The sequence below is a fragment of the Oncorhynchus clarkii genome, unplaced genomic scaffold, assembly GCF_045791955.1.
Source record: "Oncorhynchus clarkii lewisi isolate Uvic-CL-2024 unplaced genomic scaffold, UVic_Ocla_1.0 unplaced_contig_6259_pilon_pilon, whole genome shotgun sequence".
Lineage (NCBI taxonomy): Eukaryota > Metazoa > Chordata > Actinopteri > Salmoniformes > Salmonidae > Oncorhynchus > Oncorhynchus clarkii.
In genome coordinates, this window is record NW_027260885.1 from 83,621 (window position 1) to 100,313 (window position 16,693).

At 42.4% G+C, this 16,693-nt stretch overlaps 1 protein-coding gene across 1 annotated transcript; it reads left to right on the top strand.

Annotated features, from left to right (window-relative positions):
- Positions 1 to 1,696: 1,696 nt before the first annotated feature.
- Positions 1,697 to 9,939, top strand: LOC139402080 (zinc finger protein ZFP2-like). The gene is made up of 4 exons (XM_071146180.1): positions 1,697 to 1,919; positions 2,386 to 2,483; positions 2,617 to 2,791; positions 8,557 to 9,939. Exons 1-4 carry the CDS (start codon positions 1,697 to 1,699, stop codon positions 9,708 to 9,710), a joined length of 1,650 nt encoding a protein of 549 aa, XP_071002281.1. The 3' UTR covers positions 9,711 to 9,939.
- Positions 9,940 to 16,693: the final 6,754 nt, after the last annotated feature.

Genomic DNA, 16,693 nt, shown 5'->3' on the forward strand with positions numbered 1-16,693 from the left:
TACGAGGGTGTTTGCGTAAATGTGATAATAAGGGGTGTTGAAAGGTGCCAAAAGCAAACAAACAAAACAGCCACAAACAAACCCAATCAGTGTGTCTGCATGAGGGCGAATAATGCAAGAACGGCCAATGTTCTGAATTCTGTCGCTGAACATTTCAAAAGTGCTGAACAAATAGTCATGTTGACCTCGTCCTAGCTCGCTCATTAATGTCTTAATCGACATTACGTTTCGCCTGTTATCTGCTCCTCGTTCCTTTATGCTATAGTTTGTACATCTCAATTGTCAGAATGTAACGGATGTGAAACGGCTAGCTTAGTTAGCGGTGCGCGCTAAATAGCGTTTCAATCGGTGACGTCACTTGCTCTGAGACCTTGAAGTAGTAGTTCCCCTTGCTCTGCAAGGGCCGCGGCTTTTGTGGAGCGATGGGTAACGATGCTTCGTGGGTGGCTGTTGTTGATGTGTGCAGAGGCCGGGTATGGGCGAGGGGACGGTCTAAAGTTATACTGTTAAAGTAGAAACCACATTTGTCAGCCACATCAGCTATGTTTTTTTTCAAGGCAGGAAATGAGGCTGAATTAACTGTTTAGCAGCCAGACAAGGCTCAGTTGATAACCAGGTGTAGCGGTGGTAAGGATTCACTCCATGGTGCTGAAAATAAATCCCTGCTGTTAGGACAGCTTTATGTCGGCCCTAACAGATTGTCACTGTTATAGTGCAATTCATGTATTGTTTAGTGCTGTTTAGTGCTGTGCTGGCATGTATGTAAAAAACAATTACTCGAGTCACATGACTTAGGCATTCTGATCGGTTTTATGCAATAATTCTAGAGATGTGGACTCGAGTCACATGACTTAGGCATTCTGATCGGTTTTATGCAATAATTCTAGAGATGTGGACTCGAGTCACATGACTTAGGCATTCTGATCGGTTTTATGCAATAATTCTAGAGATGTGGACTAGAGTCACATGACTTAGGCATTCTGATTGGTTTTTATGCAATAATTCTAGAGATGTGGACTCGAGTCACATGACTTAGGCATTCTGATCGGTTTTATGCAATAATTCTAGAGATGTGGACTAGAGTCACATGACTTAGGCATTCTGATTGGTTTTTATGTAATAATTCTAGAGGTGTGGACTCGAGTCACATGACTTAGGCATTCTGATCGGTTTTATGTAATAATTCCAGAGGTGTGGACTCGAGTCACATGACTTGGTCCATCATTCTGTAAGGATGGGCTGTCGTTTCTCTTTGCTTATTTGAGCTGTTCTTGCCATAATATGGACTTGGTCTTTTACCACATAGGGCTGTCTTCTGTATTACTCTGACTTGTGTGATAAGTTTGTCTCTCCTCATTTGATAATACAAACATAACCACCACACGTTACCAACTCCAGTCAGCATATGGCGATGTGAGTTTTTCCAGGTATTGCTTCTTGCGTGACGTATAATCTAGTGGACGGAACTGGAGGCTTCTTCAACAGCGACAAAGCCTACTGATTCAAACCACGCTGTGGTTTGCTAGCGAACATAAAACCGAAACATTAAAGATCTTTAGACCAATCTTGTTTGTATTAATTTTAGTGTTTAGAACACAATTATATTTACGTATCTACTAGTTCATTTAAACGTAATTTGCTTGTTAAATGAGCAAATGTGTTAAATTGATACTGCACTAGGCTAATCGCCCGGAGCATGAGGTCACTTAGCAAGACGGAGGAAGAAGCTCTGGTGAAAGGAGAGGAAGAAGCTTTCAGAATGAAAAATGATGAAGATGAGGCTATTACATTGAAAAAAGAGAATGGATTGAAAGAAGAGCCCTTTGGAGTGAAAGAAGAAGAGGAGGCTATCTCTATAAAGGAGGAGGAGGAAGACGTTTTGGGAGTGAAAGAGGAGACTGAAGATCCGATTACCACCAGTGAGTACTGACTTAAAAACGGGCACAAACTATGCAGTTGTTGAACTAATGTGTGGTTTTAAAGGGGCATTATACTTCTGTTCTACACTTGAATATGTTGTTCAGTAATGTAGGAAATGTTGAAGGGGCGATCTGCCATTGGTTCATATATTTGAGGGACTTTTAAATTCGATGTATTGAATTCTCCATGTGGTCTATATTAAAGTGCTCTAAATCTAATATAACAGGCTTTTAAAATTCTATATTGGTGCATAATTTCTACTTAAAATATCAAATGGACGCAAAAGGCACCCATTTTTGTGGAACTACCCTTTAGCATTTACATCACAAACACTATTTTAGGAAATCATGAAGAAAGTGGCCATTTTAGGCCTTTTCTTAGACATATTCATGCCTCTTGTAAGACTCAGTGATTGTAATAGTAGATCATAAGTTTACCATCTGTTTGATGTTGTCATTTACACAGGAGAGACACATGACTATCGTGGATCCTCTGGGGAGACTCAACAACATCCTGATGCTGACGAGGCAGAGAAGAGTCTCTCCAGATCAGAACACCAGATGGTACAGTTTGGTCTGGTCTAGCATACAGCTTGCTTTATCGGCTTGGGCTGGGTTTCTGTAGAGCACTTCATGACAACAGTGACATCAGCATTCATAATGATATGCGTCTGTGTCCCCTCTTTATGGTTACCAGGACAACGCTAGCCCTTCCTCCCTCCTGGAGTCCCCGTGTCGTGCCTCTCCCGGTAGCGCCTTACTGGGTTTGAAGAGGTTGTCTGTGCTGCTGGTGGACTGCAGGAAAACAACGGGGCTGAGTGGAACTGTAAGAGGAGGAGAAGAGAAGAAAGGATCAGATTTGACTCATCAAAGTAAGTGCTGTAGTTCAGTTTGAACAAATACAATAGATCTGCCCACTGGTATCTGTTACCAGGACAACCAGCACAGTTCTGTTAGTTGACAGGAAGATGGACTGGTATCTGTTACCATGACAACCAGCACAGTTCTGTTAGTTGACAGGAAGATAGACTGGTGGATATGGATGTTATGAATATCATAACACTGAAAAAGGATTCTGCCAATGAAAAGAGAGAAACCAATAGACCATATAAAACCTTGATGAAAGTTCGCTTTAGAGAGAAACCAATAGACCATATAAAACCTTAATGAAAGTTAGCTTTAGAGAGAAAGTTTCAAGATGATCTGATGTAAGGTGCATGTTTTACAAAAACATTATGGATGTTACATTGCCTGTCCCAGTCAACCCCCCTATCTTTACAAGACTCTAGAATAGGCTAATTAAACTCCAGACACTTCAACCGATTGAGCTATACAAAAGGTACCAGTTGGACAGCTCCATCTGTGACGTTTCAAGCTGTGGAGTGAGTTTAAAAGGTACCAGTTGGACAGCTCCATCTGTGACGTTTCAAGCTGTGGAGTGAGTTTACGGCACGTTCTTACCTCCGTTACACATGTTCAGGTTGACTTTCCCACGGAATCGACCATACAGTGGGGGAAAAAGGTATTTAGTCAGCCACCAATTGTGCAAGTTCTCCCACTTAAAAAGGAGAGAGGCCTGTAATTTTCATCATAGTTACACTTCAACTATAACAGACAAAATGAGAAAAAAATCCAGAAAATCACATTGTAGGATTTTTTATGAATTTATTTGCAAATTATGGTGGAAAATAAGTATTTGGTGATCTCAATACTTTGTTATATACCCTTTGTTGGCAATGACAGAGGTCAAACGTTTTCTGTAAGTCTTCACACGGTTTTCACACACTGTTGCTGGTATTTTGGCCCATTCCTCTATGCAGATCTCCTCTAGAGCAGTGATGTTTTGAGGCTGTTGCTGGGCAACACGGACTTTCAACTCCCTCCAAAGATTTTCTATGGGGTTGAGATCTGGAGACTGGCTAGGCCACTCCAGGACCTTGAAATGCTTCTTACGAAGCCACTCCTTCATTGCCCGGGCGGTGTGTTTGGGATCATTGTCATGCTGAAAGACCCAGCCACGGTTCATCTTCAATGCCCTTGCAGATGGAAGGAGGTTTTCACTCAAAATCTCACGATACATGGCCCCATTCTTTCCTTTACACGGATCAGTCGTCCTGGTCCCTTTGCAGAAAAACAGCCCCAAAGCATGATGTTTCCACCCCCATGCTTCACAGTAGGTATGGTGTTCTTTGGATGCAACTCCTCCAAACACGACGAGTTGAGTTTTTACCAAAAAGTTATATTTTGGTTTCATCTGACCATTTGACCATAGCCTGCAAAATAATGTCATACTTTCCAGGTCCATACCCAAACAGTTCGAACTACTAATTTGAAAAATGACTCTCTCCAGAATTAAGTCTCTCACTGTGGCCGCCTGCTACCGACCCCCCTCAGCTCCCAGCTGTAACCTGGACACCATTTGTGAATTGATCGCCCCCCATCTAGCTTCAGAGTTTGTTCTGTTAGGTGACCTAAACTGGGATATGCTTAACACCCTGGCAGTCCTACAATCTAAGCTAGATGCCCTCAATCTCACACAAATCATCAAGGAACCCTCCAGGTACATCCCTAAATCTGTAAATAAAAGCACCCTCATAGACGTCATCCTGACCAACTGGCCCTCCAAATACACCTCCGCTGTCTTCAACCAGGATCTCAGCGATCACTGCCTCATTGCCTGTATCCGCTATGGATCCGCAGTCAAACGACCACCCCTCATCACTGTCAAACGCTCCCTAAAACACTTCTGCGAGCAGGCCTTTCTAATCGACCTGGCCCGGGTATCCTGGAAGGATATTGGCCTCATCCCATCAGTTGAGGATGCCTGGTCATTCTTTAAAAGTAACTTCCTCACCATTTTAGATAAGCATGCTCCGTTCAAAAAATGCAGAACTAAGAACAGATATAGCACTTGGTTCACTCCAGACCTGACTGCCCTCGACCAGCACAAAAACATCCTGTGGCGTTCTGCAAGAGCATCGAATAGTCCCCGCGATATGCAACTGTTCAGGGAAGTCAGGAACCAATACACGCAGTCAGTCAGGAAAGCCAAGGCCATTTTCTTCAGGCAGAAATTTGCATCCTGTAGCTCTAACTCCAAAAAGTTCTAGGACACTGTAAAGTCCATGGAGAACAAGAGCACTGCCTCCCAGCTGCCCACTGCACTGAGGCTAGGTAACACGGTCACCACTGATAAATCCATGATTATCGAAAACTTCAACAAGCATTTCTCAACGGCTGGCCATGCCTTCCTCCTGGCTACTCCAACCTCGGCCAACAGCTCCGCCCCCCCCTTCCCCCTCAGCTAGTCGCCCAAGCCTCTCCAGGTTCTCCTTTACCCAAATCCAGATAGCAGATGTTCTGAAAGAGCTGCAAAACCTGGACCCGTACAAATCAGCTGGGATTGACAATCTGGACTCTATTTCTGAAACTATCCACCGCCATTGTCGCAACCCCTATTACCAGCCTGTTCAACCTCTCTTTCATATCGTCTGAGATCCCCAAGGATTGGAAAGCTGCCGCAGTCATCCCCCTCTTCAAAGGGGGAGACAATCTGGACCCAAACTATTACAGACCTATATCCATCCTGCCCTGCCTATCTAAGGTCTTCGAAATCCAAGTCAACAAACAGGTCACTGACCATCTCGAATCCCACCGTACCTTCTCCGCTGTGCAATCTGGTTTCCGAGCCGGTCACGGGTGCACCTCAGCCACGCTCAAGGTACTAAACGATATCATAACCGCCATCGATAAAAGACAGCACTGTGCAGCCGTCTTCATCGACCTGGCCAAGGCTTTCGACTCTGTCAATCACCATATTCTTATCGGCAGACTCAGTAGCCTGACTGCCTTGCCTGGTTCACCAACTACTTTGCAGACAGAGTTCAGTGTGTCAAATCGGAGGGCATGTTGTCCGGTCCTCTGGCAGTCTCTATGGGGGTGCCACAGGGTTCAATTCTCGGGCTGACTCTTTTCTCTGTATATATATCAATGATGTTGCTCTTGCTGCGGGCGATTCCCTGATCCACCTCTACGCAGACGACACCATTCTGTATACTTCCGGCCCTTCCTTGGACACTGTGCTATCTAACCTCCAAACGAGCTTCAACGCCATACAACACTCCTTCTGTGGCCTCCAACTGCTCTTAAACGCTAGTAAAACCAAATGCATGCTTTTCAACCATTCGCTGCCTGCACCCGCAAGCCCGACTAGCATCACCACCCTGGATGGTTCCGACCTAGAATATGTGGACATCTATAAGTACCTAGGTGTCTGGCTAGACTGTAAACTATACTTCCAGACTCATATCAAACATCTCCAATCTAAAATCAAATCTAGAGTCGGCTTTCTATTCCGCAACAAAGCCTCCTTCACTCACGCCGCCAAACTTACCCTAGTAAAACTGACTATCCTACCAATCCTCGACTTCGGTGATGTCATCTACAAAATAGCTTCCAATACTCTACTCAGCAAACTGGATGCAGTTTATCACAGTGCCATCCGTTTTGTTACTAAAGCACCTTATACCACCCACCACTGCGACCTGTGTGCTCTAGTCGGCTGGCCCTCGCTATATATTCGTCGCCAGACCCACTGGCTCCAGGTCATCTACAAGTCCATGCTAGGTAAAGCTCCTCTTTATCTCAGTTCACTGGTCACGAAGCAGGTGTATCTCACTGATCATCCCTAAAGCCAACATCTAATTTGGCCGACTTTCGTTCCAGTTCTCTGCTGCCTGTGACTGGAACGAATTGCAAAAAATCGCTGAAGTTGGAGACTTTTATCTCCCTCACCAACTTCAAACATCTGCTATCTGAGCAGCTAACCGATCGCTGCAGCTGTACATAGTCTATCGGTAAATAGTCCACCCAATTTACCTACCTCATCCCCATACTGTTTATATTTATTTACTTTTCTGCTCTTTTGCACACCAGTATCTCTACCTGTACATGACCATCTGATCATTTATCACTCCAGTGTTAATCTGCAAAATTGTAATTATTCGCCTACCTCCTCATGCCTTTTGCACACAATGTACAGTGGGGCAAAAAAGTATAGACTCTTTTTTTTTCTTTTTTTCTACTGTGTTATTGACTTGTTAATTGTTTACTCCATGTATAACTCTGTGTTGTCTGTTCACACTGCTATGTTTCATCTTGGCCAGGTCGCAGTTGTAAATGAGAACTTGTTCTCAACTAGCCTACCTGGTTAAATAAAGGTTAAATAAAAAAATGACATTCTCCCAATCTTCTTCTGGATCATCCAAATGCTTTCTAGCAAACTTCAGACGGGCCCGGACATGCACTGGCTTAAGCAGGGGGACACGTCTAGCACTGCAGGATTTGAGTCCCTGGCGACGTAGTGTGTTACTGATGGTAGGCTTTGTTACTTTGGTCCCAGCTCTCTGCAGGTCATTCACTAGGTCCCCCCGTGTGGTTCTGGGATTTTTGCTCACCGTTCTTGTGATCATTTGGACCCCACAGGGTGAGATCTTGCGTGGAGCCCCAGATCGAGGGAGATTATGGTCTTGTATGTCTTCCATTTCCTAATAATTGCTCCCACAGTTGATTTCTTCAAACCAAGCTGCTTACCTATTGCAGATTCCGTCTTCCCAGCCTGGTGCAGGTCTACAATTTTGTTTCTGGTGTCCTTTGACAGCTCTTTGGTCTTGGCCATAGTGGAGTTTGGAGTGTGACTGTTTGAGGTTGTGGACAGGTGTCTTTTATACTGATAACAAGTTCAAACAGGTGCCATTAATACAGGTAACGAGTGGAGGACAGAGGAGCCTCTTAAAGAAGAAGTTACAGGTCTGTGAGAGCCAGAAATCTTGCTTGTTTGTAGGTGACCAAATACTTATTTTCCACCATAATTTGCAAATAAATTCATTAAAAATCCTACAATGTGATTTTCTGGATTTTGTTTTCTAATTTTGTCTGTCATATTTGAAGTATACCTATGATGAAAATTACAGGCCTCTCTCGTCTTTTTAAGTGGGAGAACTTGCACAATTGGTGGCTGACTAAATACTTTTTTGCCCCACTGTATGTATATATATGTCGAAATGGATCATTTTTCACAAATATTCAACACATATATAAAATGTCATGCCATTAGTGGATATAATATGTTGAATATTTGTGAACGTCACAAAAATATTATCCCTTTCAACAACAGAGAGATGTTACAGATGTGCTTCGTATATTCGACGTAAAAACAAGTTTTGGACTTCCACACAAAATTACTTCTTTAGTTATTTTATGTTTAAGGAAGTGTGTAGATCACATTCTGTATCATACAGCGATGAAGGTTATATATTTACAGCCACCTGCTCGATAGGAATCCAGTGATGTCTAGGTTTTCAGTGTCATAGAACTGTGTATATTTTTGTGTTCTGACTTATAAAACAGGATTACGATTGTTAAAACTGGCCTCAGATTATTGAACATAATGAATAAAATAGGTCATGTAAACATATCAGTAATTACCAGGAAGCCTTACAACATCATTTGTTTTAAAATCACACCAAGCTTGTTAAAATTGGTAACAGGTTATTGAGGGATCTGATTTAACCTCCTAGCAAGAGTTGTGGAGGTTTCATTCAGGTCTGTATTTAAATAAACCCTCTGTCTTTGGCAGGAGAAAGACCAGACTCCGAGGAACCAGAGACGTCCAAACCGGCAAAACAACACGACTGCTCCCACTGTGGAAAGAGTTTTACAGAGTTGGGCAACATGAAAAGGCATGAAAGGACACACACAGGTGAGAAGCCTCATCAATGCTCTCACTGTGGAAAGACTTTTACTGAGTTATGGAGCCTGAAAACACATGAGAGAATACACACAGGGGAGAAGCTGTACTACTGCTCCCAGTGTGGAAAGAGTTTTACCCGGTCAGGGCACATGAAAGAACATAAGAGAACACACACAGGGGAGAAGCCTTACCTCTGTTCCCAGTGTGGAAAGAGTTTTACCCACTTATGTAACCTGAAAACACATGAGAGATTACACACAGGGGAAAAGCCTTACCACTGCTCCCAGTGTGGAAAGAATTTTACCCGGTCAGGGCACATGAAAGAACATAAGAGAATGCACACATTGGAGAAGCCTTACCTCTGTTCCCAATGTGGAAAGAGTTTTACCCACTTATGTAACCTGAAAACACACGAGAGAATACACACCGTGGAGAAGGATTATGAATGCTCTCCGTGTGGATTGAGTTTTACCACTTTAGGGTACCTGAAATCACATGAGCGAACACACACAAGAGAGAAGCCTTTCCACTGCTCACAGTGCAGAGAGATTTTCACCCAGTTAGGGAGCCTGAAAAGACATGAAAGAACACACACAGTTGAGAAGCCTCATCATTGCTCTCACTGTGGAAAGACTTTTACCCAGTTAGGGAGTCTGAAAAGACATGAGAGAATACACACAGGGGAAAAGCCTCATCACTGCACTCACTGTGGGAAGACTTTTACCCAGTTGGGGGGCCTGAAAACGCATGAGAGAATACACACAGGGGAGAAGCCTTACTGCTGCTCCCAGTGTGGAAAGAGTTTTGCCCGGTCAGAGCACATGAAAGAACATAAGAGAACACACACAGGGGAGAAGCCTTATTGCTGCTTCCAGTGTGGAAAGAGTTTTACCTACTTATGTAACCTGAAAACACACGAGAGAATACACACAGGGGAGAAGCCTTACCACTGCTCCCAGTGTGGAACGGGTTTTAACCAGTTAGGGGTCCTGAAACGACATGAGAGAAAACACACAGGAGATAAGGATGTAGGATGTTGAACTGTAGAACATTGGACGGATATAGGACTGATGCTGGCTGAACAGTAGGATATAGGACAGATATAGCCTCTGAACAGTCTGTTCTCCATACTTAATGTATTATAGTGGATTTGTTTGACTTCACAAAATACATTTCCATTTAAATGGGCTAAGTCTAAATGGGCTAAGTCTACTGTATTTTGTATATCGTACTTTGCTCTCATTTTGAGAGGAATAAAATCCAGTTCGATTCCCAACTCAGTAACTCAGATCAGCTTAAATATTGAACATAGATTGTAACTCAGTCCTTGGGGGAAGATAGATTGTAACTCAGTCCTGGGGGAAGATCAGCTTTAATATTGAACATAGATTGTTGATTCCATCAATGTAATTGTCTGCATCATTTCCAATTTTGTAAATGAACAAAAATATAAACACAAAATGCATTGATTTCTAAGATTTGACTGATTTACAGAAAAAAGTCCATTGAAATAAATTATTTAGGCCTTAATCTATGGTTTTCACATGACTGGGAATAGTGCTATGCATCTGTTGGTCAACAATACCTTAAGAAAAAGGTAGGGGTATGGATCAGAAAACCAGTCAGTATTTGATGTGGCCACCATTTGCCTAGAGTTGATCAGGCTTTTGATTGTGGCCTGTGGAATGTTGTCCCACTCCTCTTCAATGGCTGTACAAAGTTGCTGCATATTAGCGAGAACTGGAAAACACTGTCATACACATCAATGCAGAGCATCCCAAACATGCTCAATGGGTGACATGTCTGGTGAGTATGCAGGCCATGGAAGAACTGGGACATTTTTCAGCTTCCAGGAATTGTGTCCAGATCGTTCTGACATGGGGCCGTGCATTATCATGCTGAAACATGAGGTGATGGAGACGGGTGAATGGCACGACAATGGGCCTCAGGATCTCGTCACGGTATCTCTGTGCGTTCAAATTGCCAACGATAGAATCCAATTGTGTTCGTTGTCCGTAGCTTATGCCTGCCTATACCTTAACCCCACCACCACCATGGGACACTCTGTTCACAACGTTGACATCAGTAAACCGCTCGCTCACACAACGCCATACATGTGAGGCCAGTTGGACGTACAGCCAAATTCTCTAAAACAACGTAGCTTATGGTAGAGAAATTAACATTAAATTCTCTGGCAACAGCTCTGATGGACATTCATGTAGTCAGCATGCCAGTTACACGCTCCCTCAACTTGAGACATCTGTATAATTGTGTGACAAAACTGCACATTTTAGAGTGGCCTTTTATTGTCCCCCAGCACAAGGTGCACCTGTGTAATGATCACGTGATAAAATAATGTATATGTTGAAAGATAATGATGAAATAATTCCACTCTGAAACCTTATAAACTGTATGAAATTGATTAGAATCATAAAATTATAATCTGACGATGTGTGTAGTTTTAGTCAGAATTAGGTTAAACAATGTATCTGTAAAGTGGAAAAACACAGACTGTCTGAGCAAGGCGTAGCTCAGGATTTGAACTTGTATGTGGGTGCCGTAGAACAATTAAAACTGTATTTGAACCGACCTGGCTAGGCCTCGGAGGAACCCATGAGAGCACAGGGAGTACTTCTCAAGGTTTCCCTAATCTCAGGGGAATGGAACTGTCGGCTGGGTAGTGATACACAGTGGTGAGAACTACGGAGAAGGATACAACTCACCTACTGTTTGTGTGGAAGTATGTGAGTAGGATACCTACTGTTTGTGTGGAAGTATGTGCGTAGGATACCTACTGTCTGTAGGTGCGCAGCTATTAAATGGATGTCTTTGTATAATGGCCTTCAGAACATTCTCTGAATAAACTGTACTCTCTTTTTGCATAAACTGAGTCTTTGACTAATTATTATTATTAAACCCATGGTCTTACAGATCCCGGGTCAGAGCTATTGATGGTCATTTGTTATCATTGGGATTGAAAATTGTCATGACATCATGCTGTTTAATCGGCTTTTTGACATATGTCAGGTGGAGAAATGCTCACTAACAGGGATGTAAACAAATGTGTGCGCAAAATTTGAGCAAAATAACATTTTTTTTTGTGCATATGAAACCTTTCTGGGATCTTTTTTATTTCAGCTCGTAAAACATGGGCCCAACGCTTTACATGTTTTAGTGTTCATTCTGAAAGTATTCAGACCCCTAGACATTTCCACAGTTTCTTACATTAAAGCCTAATTCTAAAATTTGAAAAAAAATATAATCTGATAAATCTACACACAATACCCAATAATGACAAAGCACAAGGGTTTTTCTTATTTTTAAAAAACTATTTTCTATATTGTAGAATAATAGTGAAGACATCACAACTATGAAATCACACATATGGAATCATGTAGTATCCCAAAAAAGTGTCCAACAAATCAAAATATATTTTAGATTCTTGAAAGTAGCCACCCTTTGCCTTGATGACAGCTTTGCACACTCTTGGCGTTCTCTCAACCATCTTCACCTGGAATGCTTTTCCAACAGTCTTGAAGGAGTTCCCACATATGCTGAGCACTTGTTGGCTGCTTTTCCTTCACTCTGCGGTCTGCCTCATCTCAAACCATCTCAATTGGGTTGAGGTCAGGGGATTGTGGAGGCCAGGTCATCAGATGCAGAACTCCATCACTCTCCTTCTTGGTAAAATAGCCCTTACGTGACTCTTGGCATTCAGGCCAAAGAGTTCAATCTTGGTTTCACCAGACCAGAGAATCTTGTTTCTCATGGTCTGATAGTCTTGAGGTGCCTTTTGGCAAACTCCAAGCTGGCTGTCATGTGCCTTTTTACTGAGGAGTGGCTTCCGTCTGGCCACTCTACCATAAAGGCCTGATTGGTGGAGTGCTGCAGAGATGGTCGTCCTTCTGGAAGGTTCTCCCATCTCCACAGAGGAACTCTAGAGCTCTGTCAGAGTGACCATCGGGTTATTGGTCACCTCCCTGACCAAGGCCCTTCTCCCCCAATTGCTCAGTCTGGCCAGGCAGGCAGCTCCAGGAAGAATGTTGGTGGTTCCAAACTTCTTCCATTAAAGAATGATGGAGGCCACTGTGTTCTTGGGGACCTTCAATGCTACAGAAATGTTTCAGTACCCCAGATCTGTGCCCGTGAGGAATATTTCACATCAAATACTACTAGGCTACTTAAAGTTCAAGAAAGAACACACATTCTGTTTCTACACTTGTCTCATGTTTTTTACAATTTATAACTTGAATTGTGCTTTTGGTCATTAAATCAAACTGTATGAAGCTGTATGTATTTTTATTTCAACACAAAGCTCCTGATCTGTACCTCACATTGACTCTGTACTGGTACCCCCTGTATATAGCCTCCACATTAACTCTGTACTGGTACCTCCTGTACATAGCCTCCACATTGACTCTGTACTGGTACCCCCTGTATATAGCCTCCACATTGACTCTGTACTGGTACCCCCTGTATATAGCCTCCACATTGACTCTGTACTGGTACCCCCTGTATATAGCCTCCACATTGACTCTGTACTGGTACCCCCTGTATACAGCCTCCACATTGACTCTGTACTGGTACCTCCTGTACATAGCCTCCACATTGACTCTGTACTGGTACCTCCTGTATATAGCCTCCACATTGACTCTGTACCAGTAGCCCCTGTATATAGCCTCCACATTGACTCTGTACTAGTACCCCCTGTATATAGCCTCCACATTGACTCTGTACTAGTACCCCCTGTATATAGCCTCCACATTGACTCTGTACTGGTACCCCCTGTATATAGCCTCCACATTGACTCTGTACTGGTACCTCCTGTACATAGCCTCCACATTGACTCTGTACTGGTACCCCCTGTATATAGCCTCCACATTGACTCTGTACTGGTACCCCCTGTATATAGCCTCCACATTGACTCTGTACTGGTACCCCCTGTATATAGCCTCCACATTGACTCTGTACTGGTACCCCCTGTATACAGCCTCCACATTGACTCTGTACTGGTACCTCCTGTACATAGCCTCCACATTGACTCTGTACTGGTACCTCCTGTATATAGCCTCCACATTGACTCTGTACCAGTAGCCCCTGTATATAGCCTCCACATTGACTCTGTACTAGTACCCCCTGTATATAGCCTCCACATTGACTCTGTACTGGTACCCCCTGTATACAGCCTCCACATTGACTCTGTACTGGTACCTCCTGTACATAGCCTCCACATTGACTCTGTACTGGTACCTCCTGTATATAGCCTCCACATTGACTCTGTACCGGTAGCCCCTGTATATAGCCTCCACATTGACTCTGTACTAGTACCCCCTGTATATAGCCTCCACATTGACTCTGTACTAGTACCCCCTGTATATAGCCTCGTTATTGTTATTTTATTGTGTTACTTTTTTTTCTTCTTTAGTTTATTTAGGAAACATTTTCTTAACTCTTATTTTTCTTATCTGCACTGTTGGTTAAGGGCTTGTCAGTAAGCATTTCACGTTAAGATCTACACCTGTTGTATTCAGCGCATGTGACAAATAATATTTGATTTGAAATAAATATGAAGTATGTCAGTTTCAATGTTACAGTCTTTAATTAAATTATATTTTTCAAATTCAGGTTGTCTGTTTATCTGCGTCATTCCTTGATCATTCCCCTTTCCTTCAGAACAGACTCAATTCGTCGGGGCATGGACTCTACAAGGTGTCGAAAAGCGCCCATGTTGACTCCAATGCTTCCCACAATTGTGTCAAGTTGGCTGGATGTCCTTTGGATGCAGTGGCGGCTCCTCAGAGGAGGAAGGGGAGAACCATCGTCCTCAGTTGTTTTTAGAAAAATAAAAATGGTTGAATATTTACAAGTTGTCCTTTTTAGATAAAACTATACTAAATATAATCACATCACCAAATAATTGATTAAAACATTCTATTTTGCATCCTCCTCTGGGTACATCGACTTCAATACAAAACCTAGGAGGCTCATGGTTCTCAAGCCCTTCCATAGACTTACACAGTAATTATGACAACTTCCGGAGGACGTCCTCCAACCTATCAGAGCTCTTGCAGCATGATCTGACATGTTGTCCACCCAATGAAAGGATCAGAGAAGGAATCTAGTACTGAAAGCATAAGCTACAGCTAGCTAGCACTGCAGTGCATAACATGTGGTGAGTAGTTGACTAAAAGAGAGAGAAAGACAATAGTTGAACAGTTTTGAACAAATTAATTTATTCCAAAACGAAGGAGAAGCGAGAGAGAGATTTCGTCAATTATTTTCCACTTTCAGTTTCACTTACTTAGCTAGCAAATGCAGCTATCTAATTTAGCCTACTGAAACACCCTGCTAGCTGGCTATGACTATCCAACACAACACTGGAACTCTTCCTAGTCAAGGTAAGCTTTTGGTTTTACTAATGTATTGCCACCGGGGTCCGCCAATGTAAATGCTAAACTGCTTACTGACTGTTCACTGTAACGTTACTGCATGATTGTAGCAGGTTTACTCACGAGTTAGTTATATTAGCTATGTTGACTATGATGTTACTTTAGCTAATATGGTGACAACAATGTAAGCTGTGTGTAGCAGGTATGATATGGTTTGGCTTGGAAAGGTTTTTTCTCCTGGTCACATACAGCTGATGTGTTGTGCATTGAAGTACAGAAACAAAGGGAGAAGGTGATAAGAGGAGAGCACATAGATGCAAGAAGGAATACAACGTGTCTGTAATGAAAGTGAACTGTGTTTATGCATGATCAGGGGTGTATTCATTCCACCGATTCTGTTGACAAACGTTTAAATGGAACAAAACGGGGATAAACATACCTGAATTTGTCCAATAGAATTTATTATTTACTATTATTTACTATTTCAGCTAGATGCAGGCGAGTGTGCAAGGCAGTATTGAATGTGTCTGTCCATGTGTCTTAGTACACAGGGAAACTGTAGTGTTGCAGTTCTTGACACAAACCGGTGCGCCTGGCACCTACTACCATACCCCGTGCAAAGTAACTTAAATATTTTGTCTTCCCCATTAACTCTCTAAATGGCACACATGCACAATCCATGTCTCATTTGTCTTAAAAATCCTTATTTAACCTTATTTAACCTGATTTAACTAGTGACATCAATAAGGGATCATAGCTTTCACCTGGATTCACCTGGTCAGGCTAAGTCATGGAAGGAGCAGGTGTTCTTAATGTTTTGTAGACTCAGTGTAAAGCACTACAGTTAATCAAGTGCTATTTGCATGTGATGCATTTGCTCTATTGTGTCCAGCAGGGCAAGTAGTTCTGACATCATAATACATCCTTCTGATAATCAAGTGATATTTGGAATGTCTGGGTAGTTCTATATGATGTCATAATACACCAGTCTGATAATCAAGTGATATTTGGAATGTCTGAGTAGTTCTATATGATGTCATAATTCACCCCTCTGATAATCAAGTGATATTTGGAATGTCTGAGTAGTTCCATCTGATGTCATAATACACCAGTCTGATAATCAAGTGATATTTGGAATGTCTGGGTGATTCTATATGATGTCATAATACACCCCTCTGATAATCAAGTGCTATTTGCATGTGATGCATTTGTTCTGTTGTTTACAGGATGATTTGTATCGCATAGAGCGTGGCTTTAAGGGGAAAGTATGGTCACATCTAATAAAAATGAATGTGAAAAATGAACAGAGTATTAACACAAATGTGTATTAACACGCTATTCGTAGAAGTATTTATTAATCATCTACATATTCATATTAAGCTTCTACGTCTGTGTACAGGAAAGTAGTAGTTGTATGACGTAAGAGAAAATATATCAGCTTATTGTTAAATAATTATGACGTTCTTTCCAATACAAAAGTGTTGTAACTATTGTTTCCAAACTGCGTTACCCACTCCAGCAGATGGCGATGAGCGTCTTTCAGGTGATGCTTCTTGCGTGACGTATATTGGACGGGACGCTTCTTCAGGAATAACAACACGGCTACTCTTTCAACCACATCGGTAGCTTGCTAG